The 15862-nt window shown below is 42.2% G+C and overlaps 1 protein-coding gene across 1 annotated transcript in view; it reads right to left on the reverse strand.

Moving 5' to 3' along the window:
* SNAP91 (synaptosome associated protein 91) overlaps positions 1-15862 on the reverse strand; it is a 91044-nt gene that overhangs the window by 4198 nt on the left and 70984 nt on the right. Inside the window, exons 22-29 of the mRNA XM_056856070.1 lie at positions 12976-13059; positions 10424-10507; positions 8231-8374; positions 5975-6124; positions 5209-5239; positions 4755-4866; positions 972-1055; positions 167-274 (exon numbers count right to left, since the gene is read on the reverse strand). Of these exons, the coding sequence (XP_056712048.1) occupies positions 167-274; positions 972-1055; positions 4755-4866; positions 5209-5239; positions 5975-6124; positions 8231-8374; positions 10424-10507; positions 12976-13059 (797 nt within the window). The remainder of the gene's footprint in view (positions 1-166; positions 275-971; positions 1056-4754; positions 4867-5208; positions 5240-5974; positions 6125-8230; positions 8375-10423; positions 10508-12975; positions 13060-15862) is intronic.

The raw sequence follows: 15862 nt of genomic DNA on the forward strand, positions 1-15862 counted from the left end.
GACCACTTCTTAAGCAGTCCGGATAAGGGATACTCAACCTGTACTGGTTCAAATTTTGAATACCCCAAACTGTAAAAAGTTCAGTGCTGAAAATGAAGCAGGGGGAAGAGATCCTTTGACCTCATGTCACAACCCCCTTGAAAACCCTTCTGAAGACAGCTCTTACTTGTGCACCAGACCCCGCAGCTGTTCCGAATGGTGGCCTCATCATAGGTGGCTGCCCATACATAACTGGCTGCTGTGGCATCATGGGAACCCCTGCTCCAGTTGGTTGCTGGAAGGCATTTGAGAACAATTCATGATGTGCGTAGTAGGGACAATGCAAGCCCTGAGCTTACCTGGCTGGAAACTGACAAGAAAAATATGGCTATGCTACATTCTCTTGGATATTCTGAATCTGTTATTTTTTCCCCCTGTTGGAGTTCAGATCTGAACTGTACACCCCCAAGTACATTCACTTCAAACACTTCTACATTACTTAGGTAGTATTCTCTACAGAACGCCACATGCAACCACAATACACAAGCGCAGAAACCAGGTGTATAATTTGGAAAAGAATCTCAGTTCCCATTATACACCCTCACACTCAATGAGCAAGTGTATAGCCCTCAAGTTTTCAAAAATAAGCAATCATGTGTGAGAAACACTTAAGCTCTTAGATTGCTTTACTTGAAGGCAGATGATTTCCAGTGGTAGAACTTCACTGGCTTGCATAGTTCTTTGCCACTTCCAGGAGCATGCAAATATATACGTCAGGTTGCTCAACTAGCTTCGTTATATCTGCTTTTAGTGGTGTGTAAAGTCGACTCCAAGTGCAGCAAATACAGAATATTGGTCACCAGCAAAACAAAAGGATGTAAAAAGTTATCGGGCGATTTGGCAGGTGGCAGTAATCCTTCCTATTATTGTGCCTTAATCAATTCTTGTATTTAACGAAGACCCCTCATGAAGAATTTATTATTTTTGCTCACCATTCCAAATCCTGCCCCAGGCTGTGCAGGGGGGGGCCCTGATGTAGGAGGGGCAGCAGCACCTGCTGGAGGCACAGATCCTGCCTAGAAAAGTCATAAGAAAAACTTCACCAACTGACTGAGAATTTACACATTATTCAGTCTGCAAAAAACCCCAGTCTACTTCAAGATAAAGTTACAATTAAAGGCAGCACTCAGTGCAGAATTCTATGCTACCTTTCCTAGCTGCTGAAATTATTGTCGACATACAATCGCTTGTGTTAAATGTTTTTTCACTGTAAATCGATTTAGTTTGTTAAATGCTCCAAAATGCTTGACATCTTTGCACAGTGTTCCCTACTTCTTAGAAAGTATTTAACTCCATTAGGTATTTGTGCAAGTATAGGTTGTCTCGCAGCCTGACTTCCAACATGTTTTATTTCGAAACAAGGCTCGCTGCTTTGGGAAGAAATAATTTTCAAGGAGCTGCCACAATCCAAAACATTACAAAATATCAAGATACATACCAAACTTTCCAAGACGAAAATCTGTATCTCATTCATTTCACAAGAAAGCCTCCAGTACATGTTCCCACTGAATAGAACTGTTCCTAAACCTTAATGAATTATGGTACTACTTCTCTAGTAATAATACTTATACTAGCTTGTTCTCTGTTGCTCCAGAGACTAGGTCACGGAGTAATGGATTTAAACTAATAGAAAAGCGATTCCACCTAAACATTAGGAAGAACTTTCTGATGGTGAGGGCTGTTCGACGGTGGAATGCGCTGCCTCGGAGGGTGGTGGAGTCCCCGTCTTTGGAGGTCTTTAAGCAGAGGCTAGATGGCCACCTGTCGGGATTGCTTTGATTGTGGGATCCTGCATGGCGGGGGGGGGGGTCACTGGGAATGTGGGGGGAGGTAGTTGTTAATTTCCTGCATTGTGCAGGGGGTTGGACTAGATGACCCTGGTGGTCCCTTCCAACTCTATGATTCTATCTATGTGCACAGAACTGTACATTTGCATCGAAGCCTTCATGGGTACTAGTTTCAGCAGAACCAAGTTTTAGGATGACAGCATTAAAAGGAATTTATTGAGAATGTGCCTGAGAGAAACTTACAGTAACAGTCTTGCTTTATCAAACAAATTAAAACCAATATATCATACTTTCTTCCTTTTATCATCCCTGCAATATGTAATCAATATCTCTGATTCTCAACATGGCTCCATCTGTGTATACTTAACCAGAGAATGGAGCCATGAACAGACAAGGCAAATCTTTCTAAAAACTCGAGAAAAGTCCCAGGTTTGCAGAAATATCTGAAATAAAAATACACATGAGTGCATGTGTTTGAAACTCTCTAAAATGATAGAATCAGCACGTGTAGCTTTAAGAAACAAATGGCTTCAATGGCTTCTGCTAGGCAACAACAGAGATATTGCCAGCCTTCCAACTTGGTTTCCATCAGTAAAAGGTAGGGGGAAGGGCAGTGCCCTTTCTAGGGCTGTTTTGGCCATTTGGGCGGGGGGAGACTCATTGAGGCCAAGGCTACCAGGAACCACGTGGTGACTTGCTAGCACCTGACCTGCATGACACCAAAGATTGGCTGCTTGCTACTGTTCAAAAGCAGTCATCCCATGAAAGTAAGTATTGTGCAGTGGTTAGAGTTTCAGTCAAGGAAAAACCCAAATTTCGATCCCCACTCTGCCATGGAAGCTTGCTGGGTGACCTTGGGCCAGTCAAACACAATTAGACTAACCTACCTCATAAGGTTGTTGTGAGGATAAAATAGAGAAGAGGAGAATGATGTAAGCTGCTTTGGGTCCCCATTATGGAGAAAGGCAGGGTACAAATGCAGGGGGCAGATAAAAAGGTAGTTTGGTCAATGGCTGGGAAGGAGAGAAGCAGGAAAGTTGAGGCTATATGGGCTGCCAGGAGGAAGGAAAGAGGAAATCTTGTAGGGAGGGGTCCTTGTGGGTTCCCCACTATACTACTGGGCCCAGCCTTGCTGGCACCAGACAACTCAGCCAAAGCTTTCCAGGACAGAAGCTGCCAGGGAGAAGGAAGGAGGGGAAGCTGAAGACAGGGGGAAGTAGGTTGGCTACTGGATGAGGAGAGAAGGGAGCAGGATAAGGAAACAGGCCAGGGGAGCTTTCACGAAAGGGAAAGAGAAAACAGTGGGGCAGGGGAAAATGAAACCCGCCCCCCCAGAAGTCCTTGCAGGTTCCCTGCTTTTAGTGGATACAATACAAGAAGTTAAATGGATTACATAACACTCTCTGAGTTGCAGGTTATCATTATCTTCAGGGGCAGGGAGAAAAGAGAGCTCCTGTGTTGGATGGAATCCAGGGGAGTAAGACACAAAGCATCCTCTTTCTGCGTATAAACTCATTACATTATCCTACAAGGCCTCGGTCAGCAGAAAATGTGGCCGTCCAGTATCAGGACCTGGTGGCTGCCTCCAAACCAAAAATGAGTTTAAAGATTATTCCTTTAATTCTTCTCGTGGCTATTCACTCCTGTAATAACAGTGCGGTATTTTCTCCCACACAACCATCCCAAGCACCTAGGACTGGGTTCTAACTTTTCCATATCTACCCTACCAACACCAGTACAACATTAATTTTCTTCCATAGAACTGTTCTTTCTCTCATTCCTCTCCCCTTTAGACCCCACTTACAAGTTATATAATTATGGAAATCTCCATGGTTTAATGGATTTTTGTGTTGTATGTTTTTCTTAAAAATAGAACCCTTCCAATCATTCTTCTGTTTCACCAAAAGCATAGAGATCCTTACACAACAGCTTTAAACACTAAATGGGATTTAAAAGGTATTCGTTACTTGATCCAAAACCATGCATGAACCAATAGCACCGAAGTTAGAAAGTATGCCTAATTTTAAACCGAATGTATAGCCAAAAATTTTTTTTTAGTTTAGCTGCCAAGTCTCTGTTAGTAAGACTTTATAATGAAAGGCCACTTACATAAAGACCAACTGCTCAGCCCTTCTAGTAAGAGAAAAAGTTCAAGTTAGAAGAACTGCATTTTGTTTCTTATTAGGCCAAAACTGCTGTACTAGGCATAAACTATGAACCTGCTATTACTCTAGCACTGAAGAAGCATTACACATGTTTAAATGACATGACAATGTTATTTAATCTATATTCATTAGAATGGGATATGTTTTATAAAACTATCTAATATTAGTGAAAATACATATCAGATCTTGTGATGGCAAACAGGCAACCTAGTAAGGTTAAGTTTCTGGGCTGACTACACTACTTTTGCATATATTAAGATTTACTACTGCAATAACTGTTGGATTAAACGCTGGAGCCTAATTTGGCTGACAGTGGGCTCTGTGCTCCTCTAGAATCAGCCCCTCCCTTCTGGTGACAGTTACTTGTAACTGACGCTGCCAACTGTCAGTGTCTCACTCAGTCTCACTCTAAGTATCACTCTGTGTTCGCTCTCTGCCTCACATTCTATGAAGATGTAACAATATTTCAGTTAATATGAGAAAAATAGTAGAAACCACATAAGGAAAATGTTGTTTATTTCAAGGACATAAACATTTATTAAATACAGTTTTCTTCCATTTTAATACGTGTGCTGTTCATATTCCTCCACATAGCTTTTGGCTGTTTTGAACTCTGCTGCTTTATACATGTGGAATATCCTGCACCAATTGAGTGCTGGGATACTGACCCACATAAGGGATTGGATTAATTTCCATTTCCCCTCTACAATAACATTTTCCTTGTCAGTGATTTCTGCATAAATTCTGTACAAACACTACGTACTATTGGACCACTTGGAGGAACGCCAGTTGCCCACGTGGCAGGTGCTACTTTTGGTGTCCAGTTGGCTCCTCCTGTTAACTTTTTCTCTCCTGCATTCCACTGAAGATCTCCCCTAAGACAGAAAAGCCCCACAATGACACAGAATGTTTCTGTGCTGATCATTCTACTGACAGACCATCCTAATGACCCATTCTCAAAAAATGTCTTTGAGAGGACTGAATCACTGCACAATTTATAAAGAATCAAAAGTTCATAAAAAGCCAACTAATATACTCAATACTGAGTATACTAATAATAGTACTACTGTAATGATGTTGTAAACCACTTTGGGTAACCATTAAGGAGAAAAAGTGCAATGTAAATGAAGTAAAAAAATACTGATTTAACATTAGCAAAGAATAAAATATTGAGAAGCATATTAATATCTGGAGTATCAACTTCACCAGCGACTTACTTCTTCGTTGTGATACCAGAAATTCCAAGATCTGCAAAAGTGAATTTAAGTAATATGTTAATGTATTAAAATGTGACCAGAGACATTATTTTAATATATAAACATGCCCCTATCAATAGCCCTTTTATTAGCAGCTCTTGCTACAAGAACCTGATGCGACTACATCTGAACCCACTGAGTGAGCTGGCCTTTCCGGTCGAGCGGGTTAAGAAGTAGCTTAACATTAATTCAAGTATCCGACAATAAAGTGAAAATGATGCACCGTTGCTCATGCCAGTCCTTGCTGATTCATACATCACCTGCTACCAGAAGTACTTTGGACTGTTACACTGTCAATCGCACGACCAAACAGGCTAGCTAAACCTATTTAACCTCAGGGCCCCATTCCTCTCACTGAAAAGACCTCTCCTAGAACAGCTCTTCATTCTATTTCAAGTAAAATCCCCCTGTTTATTGTGTTATTCTTCAGATAATCAACATTACATTTCTCTTTAAAGGAAGCAATAACTTCCTGTACTCAGCAATACCCAAATGCTGGCTCTCAATGTCAAGTTCAGGATGAAAACAGGAATTTCCTGCCAATGAATAAACGAACATCTAATCATGTTGTCTTCCTATAGAAAAAGAAATGCAGCTTTCAGCAATAACTGCCAACAAGACAAATATTCTGGAAAGCCCTTATAGCCCAGCTAGCAAAATATGTTATGCGACCACAAGAACACACACACACACCCAACTCTCAAACCCAGCTGTTTTGATATCTTACTTCCTACTAAGTTTGCAAGAGAGGAATCAAGATCGCTTCCAAGGCTTTTGGTTGCAGCTGAAGCAGCAGCAGAGGATGTGCCCGAAGTGGGTAGGGACTGACCAGATGGCATCATGGTTGGCATAAGGAGGTCACCTAAGCCATCAAACGCTGAAAAAATGTAAGGAGATTTGTAGTTTAGGCCATCAGCTTTCCCACAGCCTTAATGCTACATATACCTAAGGGTCAAAGCATGAGATCTGTCATACAGTCACTATGCATATCAATGACACACACCCGACATCAACAACAACATCAAAAGATGACATGCTATTTCACCAGTACACTGGGATGCACAATAATTCAGAAATTATTCTAATGAATACTGAACATGACATGTGGCTAAACAGTCACAAATGCATGTTACCTTAAATACTATCTTAAGATGCTGTACACCCTGCATATCCAATTAACTATTTTGCTCCTCAAACTACTGATATGAAATGCAGCAAGAAAACCAAGTGTGCGTGTGTGTGTATTTTAAAAGTATCTATTTACAAGATTAGGATGTATTTACAAGATTCACATATTACTATTCTACAAGAACTTTCTCATGGTTTCTTGCCATTATCCTGTATTGTGTCTAACCCAGGACCTGTTTGGACACATGGAAAGATCAGGAGCGCACACTACTCTTCACCATGAGGGAAAGAAACAACTGATGTAGATATTTCATACATGAATTCAGAAGTATCACACCTGATTAGTCAAACAGCCGTGTGTGTGTGTGTGTGTAGAGTATTTTCTTTTGGAAAATGGAGCCTTTGGTTGCATGCTTTTTTGGGGGGGGTGAGGAGAGGAGAAGGTGAGAGTTGGTCGATTTAAACACTGAAAGCTTTCCCCCAATCTCTTGGAGCAATTCTGGGAGAGGGGGATTACATCTGAACAGGTCCAATAGAGATTGTTGTGAGACATAAGATGAAGTTTTGTGATATCATAGGGCAATAATTCCACTTGGGGTTTAGAGACAAGTTTCAATATATCTCCCTGGATTTTCTCTATACCAAATGCGTTTGCCTTGCAGGCTTCATCCAACAGCATGTTGTGGAGTACTTCATGACATAAAACTGGGCCATTCTTCTGGGAAGTTACAGACTGTTCCTGTAACAGGCTACATTAGTGGTGTCAGACTGAATGGGTGGTTGTGAGATCAAGCAAGGTTGCCTCTGTCTGCAAAACTGACCTAGCGCGAACAAGGTTAAGAAAGCCAAACAAGATTCCAAGTGTCAAGAACTCCTCAGAACAGACGTATACAATGCCCAATTTTTCATAAATACTGATATTTTAAAGACTCCTTTGAAAAAAAACATAGTTCTAAAAAAAATCAAAGAAGATTCAGAATAGTAACTTCAGATGAGTTTCCCAACCTAAACTTTCCGATTTCTAGTATTTACACCTAAGAGATATTATATGCTTAGGAAGACAGCTTTAAAAGTTATCAGAAAAAATCCAGTATTCACATAAATATCTTGGTTTGTCTAGCTCAGGCAGATTCCTTTATAAAGCAGATTACACCCCAACCTCCCAATTCGATGGTATCTCTATATAATTATAACCAGACAGCAATTTCTAAGTTAAACCTGTGTTACATGGTTAAACCTGTGTTACACACCTGACATGCATGCTAATGTTAGTAAGCAGAGCTGCACTGTGCTTTGGAAAGCAATCAAATAAAAGCAAAGCAGTACTAATTATTTGGTTTTTATTTATTCTGTTGCACAACTCACCCAAATTGCATATTTGTAGCAAGGCCCCAGCATGGAAGTATAGAATGAAAGAAATACAAACAAACGACAGTGCAGTGATGAAAGGTTAAGCTTAACAGCAAGGGAAAAGTCACCCTGGCACTCGATTTTAACTTTTGGTGCCATGCATGCTTAGGAAAGGTTTCACAACAATAGCAAGGACCACAAATCCATTTATTGTATATAGACATCAGTGAATTTAGAAGTTTCTTTTAAACCAGCATGCATAAAGCACATGCAAAGAGAAGGTATGTGCATTAATTTTTCATATGTAATGAAATATTACAGAAGATAACAGAAGTTAAGTATCCTTCATATTTTACATTAGAATGTGCTAGACATGTACTTTTGCCAAAGGACCACACGGCAGAAAGCTGTTTACAAATACCAGGAATTCTAGGATGCCTTTTGCATATCAGGTAGAAGTAGTAAGAGAAATGGAGGGAGACGTACTGGAAATGCTTCAACTCACCTGAAGGATCAAATGAACTTCCAGCGGGGGATGGGGAAGGAGTTGCTCCAAAAGCTGCTTCAAAATTGGGCTGAAGTAGACTACCCTGCGCTGGTGTAACAGGGGAAGGTGATGGAGACGGAGCAATAAGAGAACCTCCAAAGCCTTTAACAGGTGAAAGAGGCAAGAGTGAGTTATGCCTTTAAGTCAACAGGTGCACATTAAAATATACCAAAATACAGACATAATTCCCTAAGCCAGAATACCATGAGCAGTTTGGGAAGGCATTTGTGCCTCCTTGACTCATTCTCTTGCATTATACCTCTTCTACATCTTGAGTGGCCAAACTTGCCTATCCATTACCACCAGCACCCCCAAATTCAGCAAATGGACAGCCATCACCCTTCCCACAACTTGAGATGCACCAACACTCACTCTCGGCCTAGCTTTTTGAAGGACAAAGCACGGAGATGTCCCAGAAAACAGCAGTGGGAGCTCGCTATGACGACTCATAATCCCAACCCTGAAGAACTCCAATCTTTGCACACTTGCACAGCTTGGAGTAACTGTATAATCACACCCGGGCCAAACACTTAAGCATGAATATTGCCAAAGCAGTTAAACACACAAAATGCCGAATGATGGTTTATAAGCAGCAGTTTTGTTCAATGAAGGGCCAAATAGAGGCTGCAACTGAATGCACACACTCATTCCTAAGTCCTGCAGTTTACATAAGAAAGGAAGAGCAATTTCTTCTTAAAGTTACAAAACCATGTTTATAAAGTTAGGTTGCGAGACCTTCAGGGACAAATTAGTTCCTTTGCCTGCCACGTGAAACTGAGCCAAATTAGACACTGTACATAGATTGTATAGTATTGCATTTGTATTCTACCATTCTTCCATGTCACTCAAGGCAAATTAAGTGTTCCCAGGCATTCTCCCAACCAGTCATTGGCCAGCCTCCAGAACTGCCTTGCTTCTGAGAAGATGACAAGTCATGTGCCTTCACAGATGCGTGCAACATCCCTTGTAGAGAAGTGCAACTTTCTTCCAACTTTTCTGAAGATCAAAAGCATATAACTACTCCTTTCACCTCTAGTCACATTTGACCTCTAGTCAAATTGACCTTGCAGGGGAAAGTTAATCGAAGAAGCAGCAATTTCGAATTGAAAAAACAACCCCAAGGAAAAGGGTTAAGCTCCACTCACAATGGCAGTGTCCTGAAGCACATTTTCATTAAAAAAAAAATCAGAATAGTGCATGCATCTGACAGAGCAGTCTAGTTTGATCCAAAGTTAAGAAGAGCTAATTTGAGACCTTGAAGTACAGCCTAAAAAACAATGCTGCTTTGGATTTGCCTACTTTTCATGAGGGTTAACTGACTTGTTCCTAGATTTCCTTTTCTAGGTTTTCACTGGAAATTCAAGCAGCAGGGTCAGCGAGAAAAAACCTAGGTAGCCAGAAAGGAAACTCTTGCTGAAAGCATTTCAGTCCTTGCTAAGACTGTGACATAAATAGTGCCCTGGCTTAAGATTGGGTTAAAAAAAAAAAACACTGACCCCTGAAGAGAGGAAGAACTTAACCCTCCTGACCAATATGCAGTAGAAACCAGTGAAAGGTCAAGGGCCTGGCCTAGGGTTGCCAGCTTTGGGTTGGGAAATACCTGGAGGTTTTGGGGGTGGAGCCTGAGGAGGGTGGGTTGGGGAGGGACTTCAATAAGATATAATGCCATAGAGTCCACCTTCCAAAGCGGCCATTTTCTCCAGGTCAACTGATCTCTGTTGCCTGGAGATCAGTTGTAATAGCAACTGTAAAGTTGCTGGCAATATTAGAAAAATATAGTACTTAATGATCCCACTCAATGCTTTTATAGCTGGACCACTTTACTTCAACCTGGACAGAGGTCTTACTGAGAAGTTGGCCTGGTCAACTTCACAGGATCTGAAACAATGGAATTCCTAGACAATGGTAAGCAGCCACACACTCCAAGTTGAAGTTAAGAGGGGTCAGATGCAAAGCTGATTAGAGGGAGATGGAGAAGAATTCACATGCAAGAGAATAAGTATGTGATACTGCAACACGGACTATAAAGCAGGGTCAGGGAATCTCTCTACACCTATGGATCCAACCATCAAGAGTTTTCCAGAAAAAACTACTTTAAGAAAAACAATTAGACCACCACACTGCTAAAAACTGCATGTAATAGTTCATTACCAGCTAAAAGGTCAGCAGAAGCAGAGGAGCTGGAGGCTGCTTGGGACACGGGTGGAGGTTCAGGAACACCACTTCCAAAAGCATCTATATGTTTTCCATGAGGCAACAATAAAGGCAAAAGGGTTTAACAATTAATATATTAATTCATAATCTTGGAATAAAACACACACAACAATACAACACAAACCCTTTTTCAGAAAGGGCCCACAAAAACAACCCTTTACCAAATGGCAGTTCCTATGACCTAACTCACATGCAGCACAACATGTATAGGGTTGCCAGGTCCCTCTTCGCCACCGGCGGGAGGTTTTGGGGGTGAAGCCTGAGGAGGGTGGGGTTTGGGGAGGGGAGGGACGTCAATGCCATAGAGTCCAATTGCCAAAGCTGCCATTTTTTCCAGGAGAACTGATCTCTATCAGCTGGAGATCAGTTGTGATAGCAGGAGATCTCCAGCTACTACCCAGAGGTTGACAACCCTAAACGTGTAACAACTTGGTAAGTCAGTCACCTGCATTGTTCAGTCAAATGTTTTAAAAAATGTTTTTAAAAGAATGTTTTTAAAATGTTTATCACATTTCTCCATCTGACCAGAAATCCAGGAATGCAATAAGACTTTTTTGATCCCTTGGCAAGGCAATACAGAAGCCAGCTTATTCCCATAGCAGCAAGCTACCATTTGGCAAATGGTCATCCAGCATTATTTTTTGAAGTTCAAAGTTAATATGAGCTTGATCAGGAACAGCTGCACAGAACCACAGCCCCTGGCCCAATAGAAAGAGGCTGAAGAACTTACAGAAGACCTGCGCATGCTAACATTTAGGAAAGGAACCCATTCACAAATGTTTTTGACTTTGATGTTTGTAATGTTTAGTAAACTATGAATGCAGTGCCAAACAGTGTGTGAAATCTATACCAGTTTTGTTAATGCTGAAATTCTGCCACCTCCAAAGAACATATTTCCTTATACGGCTGACATGCCAGCAGCCATATATTTTTTTTTTCTCATGCCTGAGAACATTTCCGAACTACTACTAATGCATTAATCTGAGGTTGCCTTGTGTGTGTGTATATTTTAGATTGCTTGTTCTATTGATTACTGCAGTCTGGCTTGAATATCAGTTTCAGGCAGAAAGCAATAAAATAGTTTGTAACTCATGCTTGACAACATCATGCATCCATCTACATCGGGGGGGGGGGGAACGTCAGGTCCGGGTCCTGGCAGATCTCTAGCTCAGAAGGATCTAAGACTGGTGATCCGCCCCCTCCCACGGACAGGAATAGCCTCTATTCAAGGCGGATGTGTTTTGCCGAGAAAAGGAACCTTTTCCCCCCTTGCAGAAGAGTCGTTAGCTATGGAGCTGCTAGGACCACACAAGAAACTGTGTTAATCCTTTCCCACCTGGGGCCATGGAGAAACGTATTCCCTCTGTACTACAAGAGGGCTGGGGGCAGAAGTGGCGACAATGGAGGGGTTAAAGGGGGCAGGGCTAGAAGGCGCAGCGGGCCGAGTTCTTAGCCAGTGTGTCCTCATTTCATCCCTGCAGGTGGAGGTAGCAGGAGCCAGCTGTAGAATCCGGCCCCAACCATGCAGAGCAGGAGCAACTCTGGTGTGCGGCTGGACGGCTATGCCCGGCTGGTGCAACAGACCATCTTGTGCTACCAGGTGGGCGAGTGCGCCACCAGTTGGATGCCTGCCTGCTTGCCTGTGCCGGGGGTGGGGGGTCATCTGGGGCAACTGACTGCTTGGGGCTTTGTCGGCTAATTAAGTTGATAATTTTGTATGGCCTGCGAATGATGTTAAAAAAAATTCCAAATGGCCCTTGGCGGAAAAAAGTTCCCCACTCCTTATCTACATAGATTATAACTGAAAGAACATTAGTTCAAGCGTAAATTCAGTTCTTAAGGGAACAGGAAAATGTCCCTAAGAGGTTTAATGCTTTTGATATTGGATTCCATGGAAGTGGCACCAACTTCACCTCCTCTGCTTTTAAAACAATTCCAAACCCCATTTCTTACAACTACTTTGAGATATTAGGCAGCTGGTAAGAGAAACAAACATGTCACTCAGAAGCATCACCACAACACACTCTAATAATACACTAGAGCAGGGGATGTCAAACTCAAATGTCACGATGGCGGGATATGACATCAATGTCACTTGGTTGGGCTGGGCCATGCCTCAGTGGGTGGTGGGTGGATGCCTCGGGGTGGTTCGTGGGTGGTGGTGGCTGCCTCGGCTGGTTCATTGGCCACATAAGAGCTCTCAAGGGGCCGGATCCGGCCCGCGGGCCTTATGTTTGACACCCCTGCACTAGAGTATAACAACAACAATAATTCCATAACTTGAGCAAGAAAGCAATTTTCATGCATGGAATGGTGATAAAGATAATGATGACAGTTGACCAACTTTTTAAAAAGTTTTTCTAATGTAATGTGGCAATGTATACAGCATTGCCAAATAAAAAAAAATTAACTGCTAGTACGAAAGTAGTAGTAAATGGAACAGAAATGAAAAGGGGAATTCTGTAACGATGAGAAGGCGCAATACCCACCACCAAACAGGTCAATCACACCTGAAGAATCCACTTTAGCTGGGGAAGCAGTGGGCAGGGGCGATGGTGCTGCAAATGCATCAACTGCAGTAAGCATGACAATATTTAGTATCAGCAAATCAGAAATGATGAGAGCCAACTATCTTAAATCCAAGCTACCACAGCAGGTCTTCAACAGTACAGTGACCATAGTATTTCAGAATATAAACCCAAGTGCCCCTAACACTTTCCCCTCATAGCATTTAAAAAAAAACCCAGGTGGTTTTTTTTTTTTGGGGGGGGAGGGGGAATCTGGTTTAAATGCTGCTAATAGACTGCAGCTTTAAGATCATTTCCGCACTGCTGTTAGTTCCAGCATGCATGCTATCAGGACATTGGTTTTTCCTACTTCTTCACAGCACTCTCAGGTTTCTCCTCTGTGTGTTGTGTGTTAAGTGCTGTCAAGTCGCTTCCAACTCATGACGACCCTATGAATCAGTGATCTCCAAAATGTCCTATCATTAACAGCCTTGCTCGGGTCTTGCAAACTGAGGGCTGTGGCTTCCTTTATTAAGTCAACCCATCTCTTGTTGGGTTTTCTTCTTTTCCTGCTGCCCTCAACTTTTCCTAGCATGACTGTCTTTCCTAGTGACTCTTGCCTTCTCATAATGTGACCGAAATACAATAGCCTCAGTTTAGTCATTTCAGCTTCTAGGGTCAGTTAAGGCTTGATTTGATCTATAACCCACTGATTTGTTTTTTTGGCAGTCCACAGTATCCATAACACTCTCCTCCAACACCACATTTCAATTGGTTCCAAACCTACTTTGCTAAGGTGTTTTGGGAAAGCACACACTCAAAGCCAGGATGGCATCCATGTTGTTGGGAGAGTTAAGATCTTCCTGGGCCCACTCCCACCTGCAGTCATTTTCCCTCTTCTACTCCCCCCATAGCCATTCCATCCTCACTGCTGGAGCTTTGAAATTAACAATTAATATTTTACGATAGCATTATAGTGTTATAAAATCAATCCGATACTCTGAATTCTGAGCTTTCATTTTCAAAAAAGGAAATCTCTGGCCCCTTTCATTGAGGAGGCATGCCTTTCCCCTTATATCTCTGCAATAAAAGGGCTACATACTTCGTTAAAAAACAACCCTGGGAATTCAGAGAATTATTATTATTGTTTAAAATATGCTACAAAGATATGTTAATTACTGATTTAAAAAACAACAACAACCCAAAGCCCCTCTCTCAGTAGGATTGGGGGAAATAGTCACCATGAGGAACTGGGGCAGGGAAAATGCAGAAGGACCTGCCATTGCAGCCCTATTGCCATTGTACTGCATTGGCAGAAGCAATGAGGAATCTACGCAAGCCAATCCCCATGTGGAACACACCTAAACTAGAGGTTTTTTACCTTTCAAAACTTGATTTTATTTAACGCTGCTTAAGGTCATCATCAAACTGATACTCTGTAAGTCAAGCATTCCTTTCAAATTCCCAGTTTAGTCAGATGATTCACCAGATGTTTCTGCCTTTCCCCCCGGTGCAGATAGGTAGGCAGGAAAAAGTCCACAGATCTACATTCAACATAGCAGGACCGTAAATTTGAAGACTATTCAGGATCCAGGCAGGAAGAACAGTTTCTCCACCTGACCCTAAAACAAGACCTTAGTTGTGATTCTGAGATCTCTTTCCTTTCCAGATGCTTTCCGGGCCAGAGATGAAGACAGGGAAGGAGAGAAAGATGGGCAGTATCACATCCCCACCTTGAACCATACTGTACTCTGGTTGAGAGAATGGGGGGTGGGGAGATTCCATCTTTGAATGTGTTTTAACTCTTCTCTTCAACACACACTTGACCTTGTGGTATTACTTCCTAAAGGCATATTACACTGTGAGACAGCTGTAACATTCTGGCATAGGGACAGGCAACCCCTATTAACACCTGACAAACAGCATAATGTCAGAGCAATTCCACTCAGTACATTGTGCTGGTTCTCTGCTCAGGCATACAGGTGAGCCTCTGAGGTGGGGGTAGCTATTCCTGGGGCCAGCAGTGCAGAAAAATGGGACAGCAATGACTAATACCTACCACCACCTACTGGATCCACACAGATACCAGTTGGATCTGAGGCGAGTCCCTGAGGCATTGGCAGCACTGCTGGGCTACGTTTATGCCTCATCTGCCGGGCCGAATACAGTCCCAGTCCCCTCTACTCCTCTTGTCTACCAGTTCATCAACATTTCAAAGGTAAGCCTAATGGAGATCGTGGTAATGCTCGGGGCCAAAAAGTCTGCCTAACCCCTGTTCTAATGCTAGCAGGGCCTCTGCCCCAAGAAATCATCTGAGCAACAGTTCTGACATTACTTTCCTTTATCCCTCAGAAGCTCCTTGATCTATTGATCTTGAGCAGCATAAATCTAATGTTTGAGGGATATAAGGACTGAAATAAATCTTGCCACTGACAAATGTAGCCTTGGGATCCCTGTCACTTAGTAAAAAAGGCATTATGTCAGACATAGAGGCATTAGATTTGTATGTTAAAAGGGGAAAGATATAACGTGATCGGAGTGGTTCTGACATTAACGTAATCGGAGTGGTTCTGACATTAACTTGAGGTTAAAACTAGATTTCCAGATTTGAGGTAGAAGTCTACCTGCTTTTGGCAGGGGTGGGGAGAGAAGGAGGAAACACTGTGAGAATCTGACCATGGAAACCTCGTGTGTCTTAACAATGCAAACTACTCCCTTACCCAGAAGGAGCAAGTCTGCATATACAAGTCTTTCAATTAGCTTGCCCCGAACTACATAATCTCAGTTTGCTTGAGGTAAGGTCTGCTTTGGATGCCCTGCTCTGCACGGGAATAAATAGCACCTCTTCTTTAATAGTGCTCTATTTATG

This window comes from Euleptes europaea, chromosome 10 (genome assembly GCF_029931775.1).
Source record: "Euleptes europaea isolate rEulEur1 chromosome 10, rEulEur1.hap1, whole genome shotgun sequence".
Taxonomy (NCBI): Eukaryota; Metazoa; Chordata; class Lepidosauria; order Squamata; family Sphaerodactylidae; genus Euleptes; species Euleptes europaea.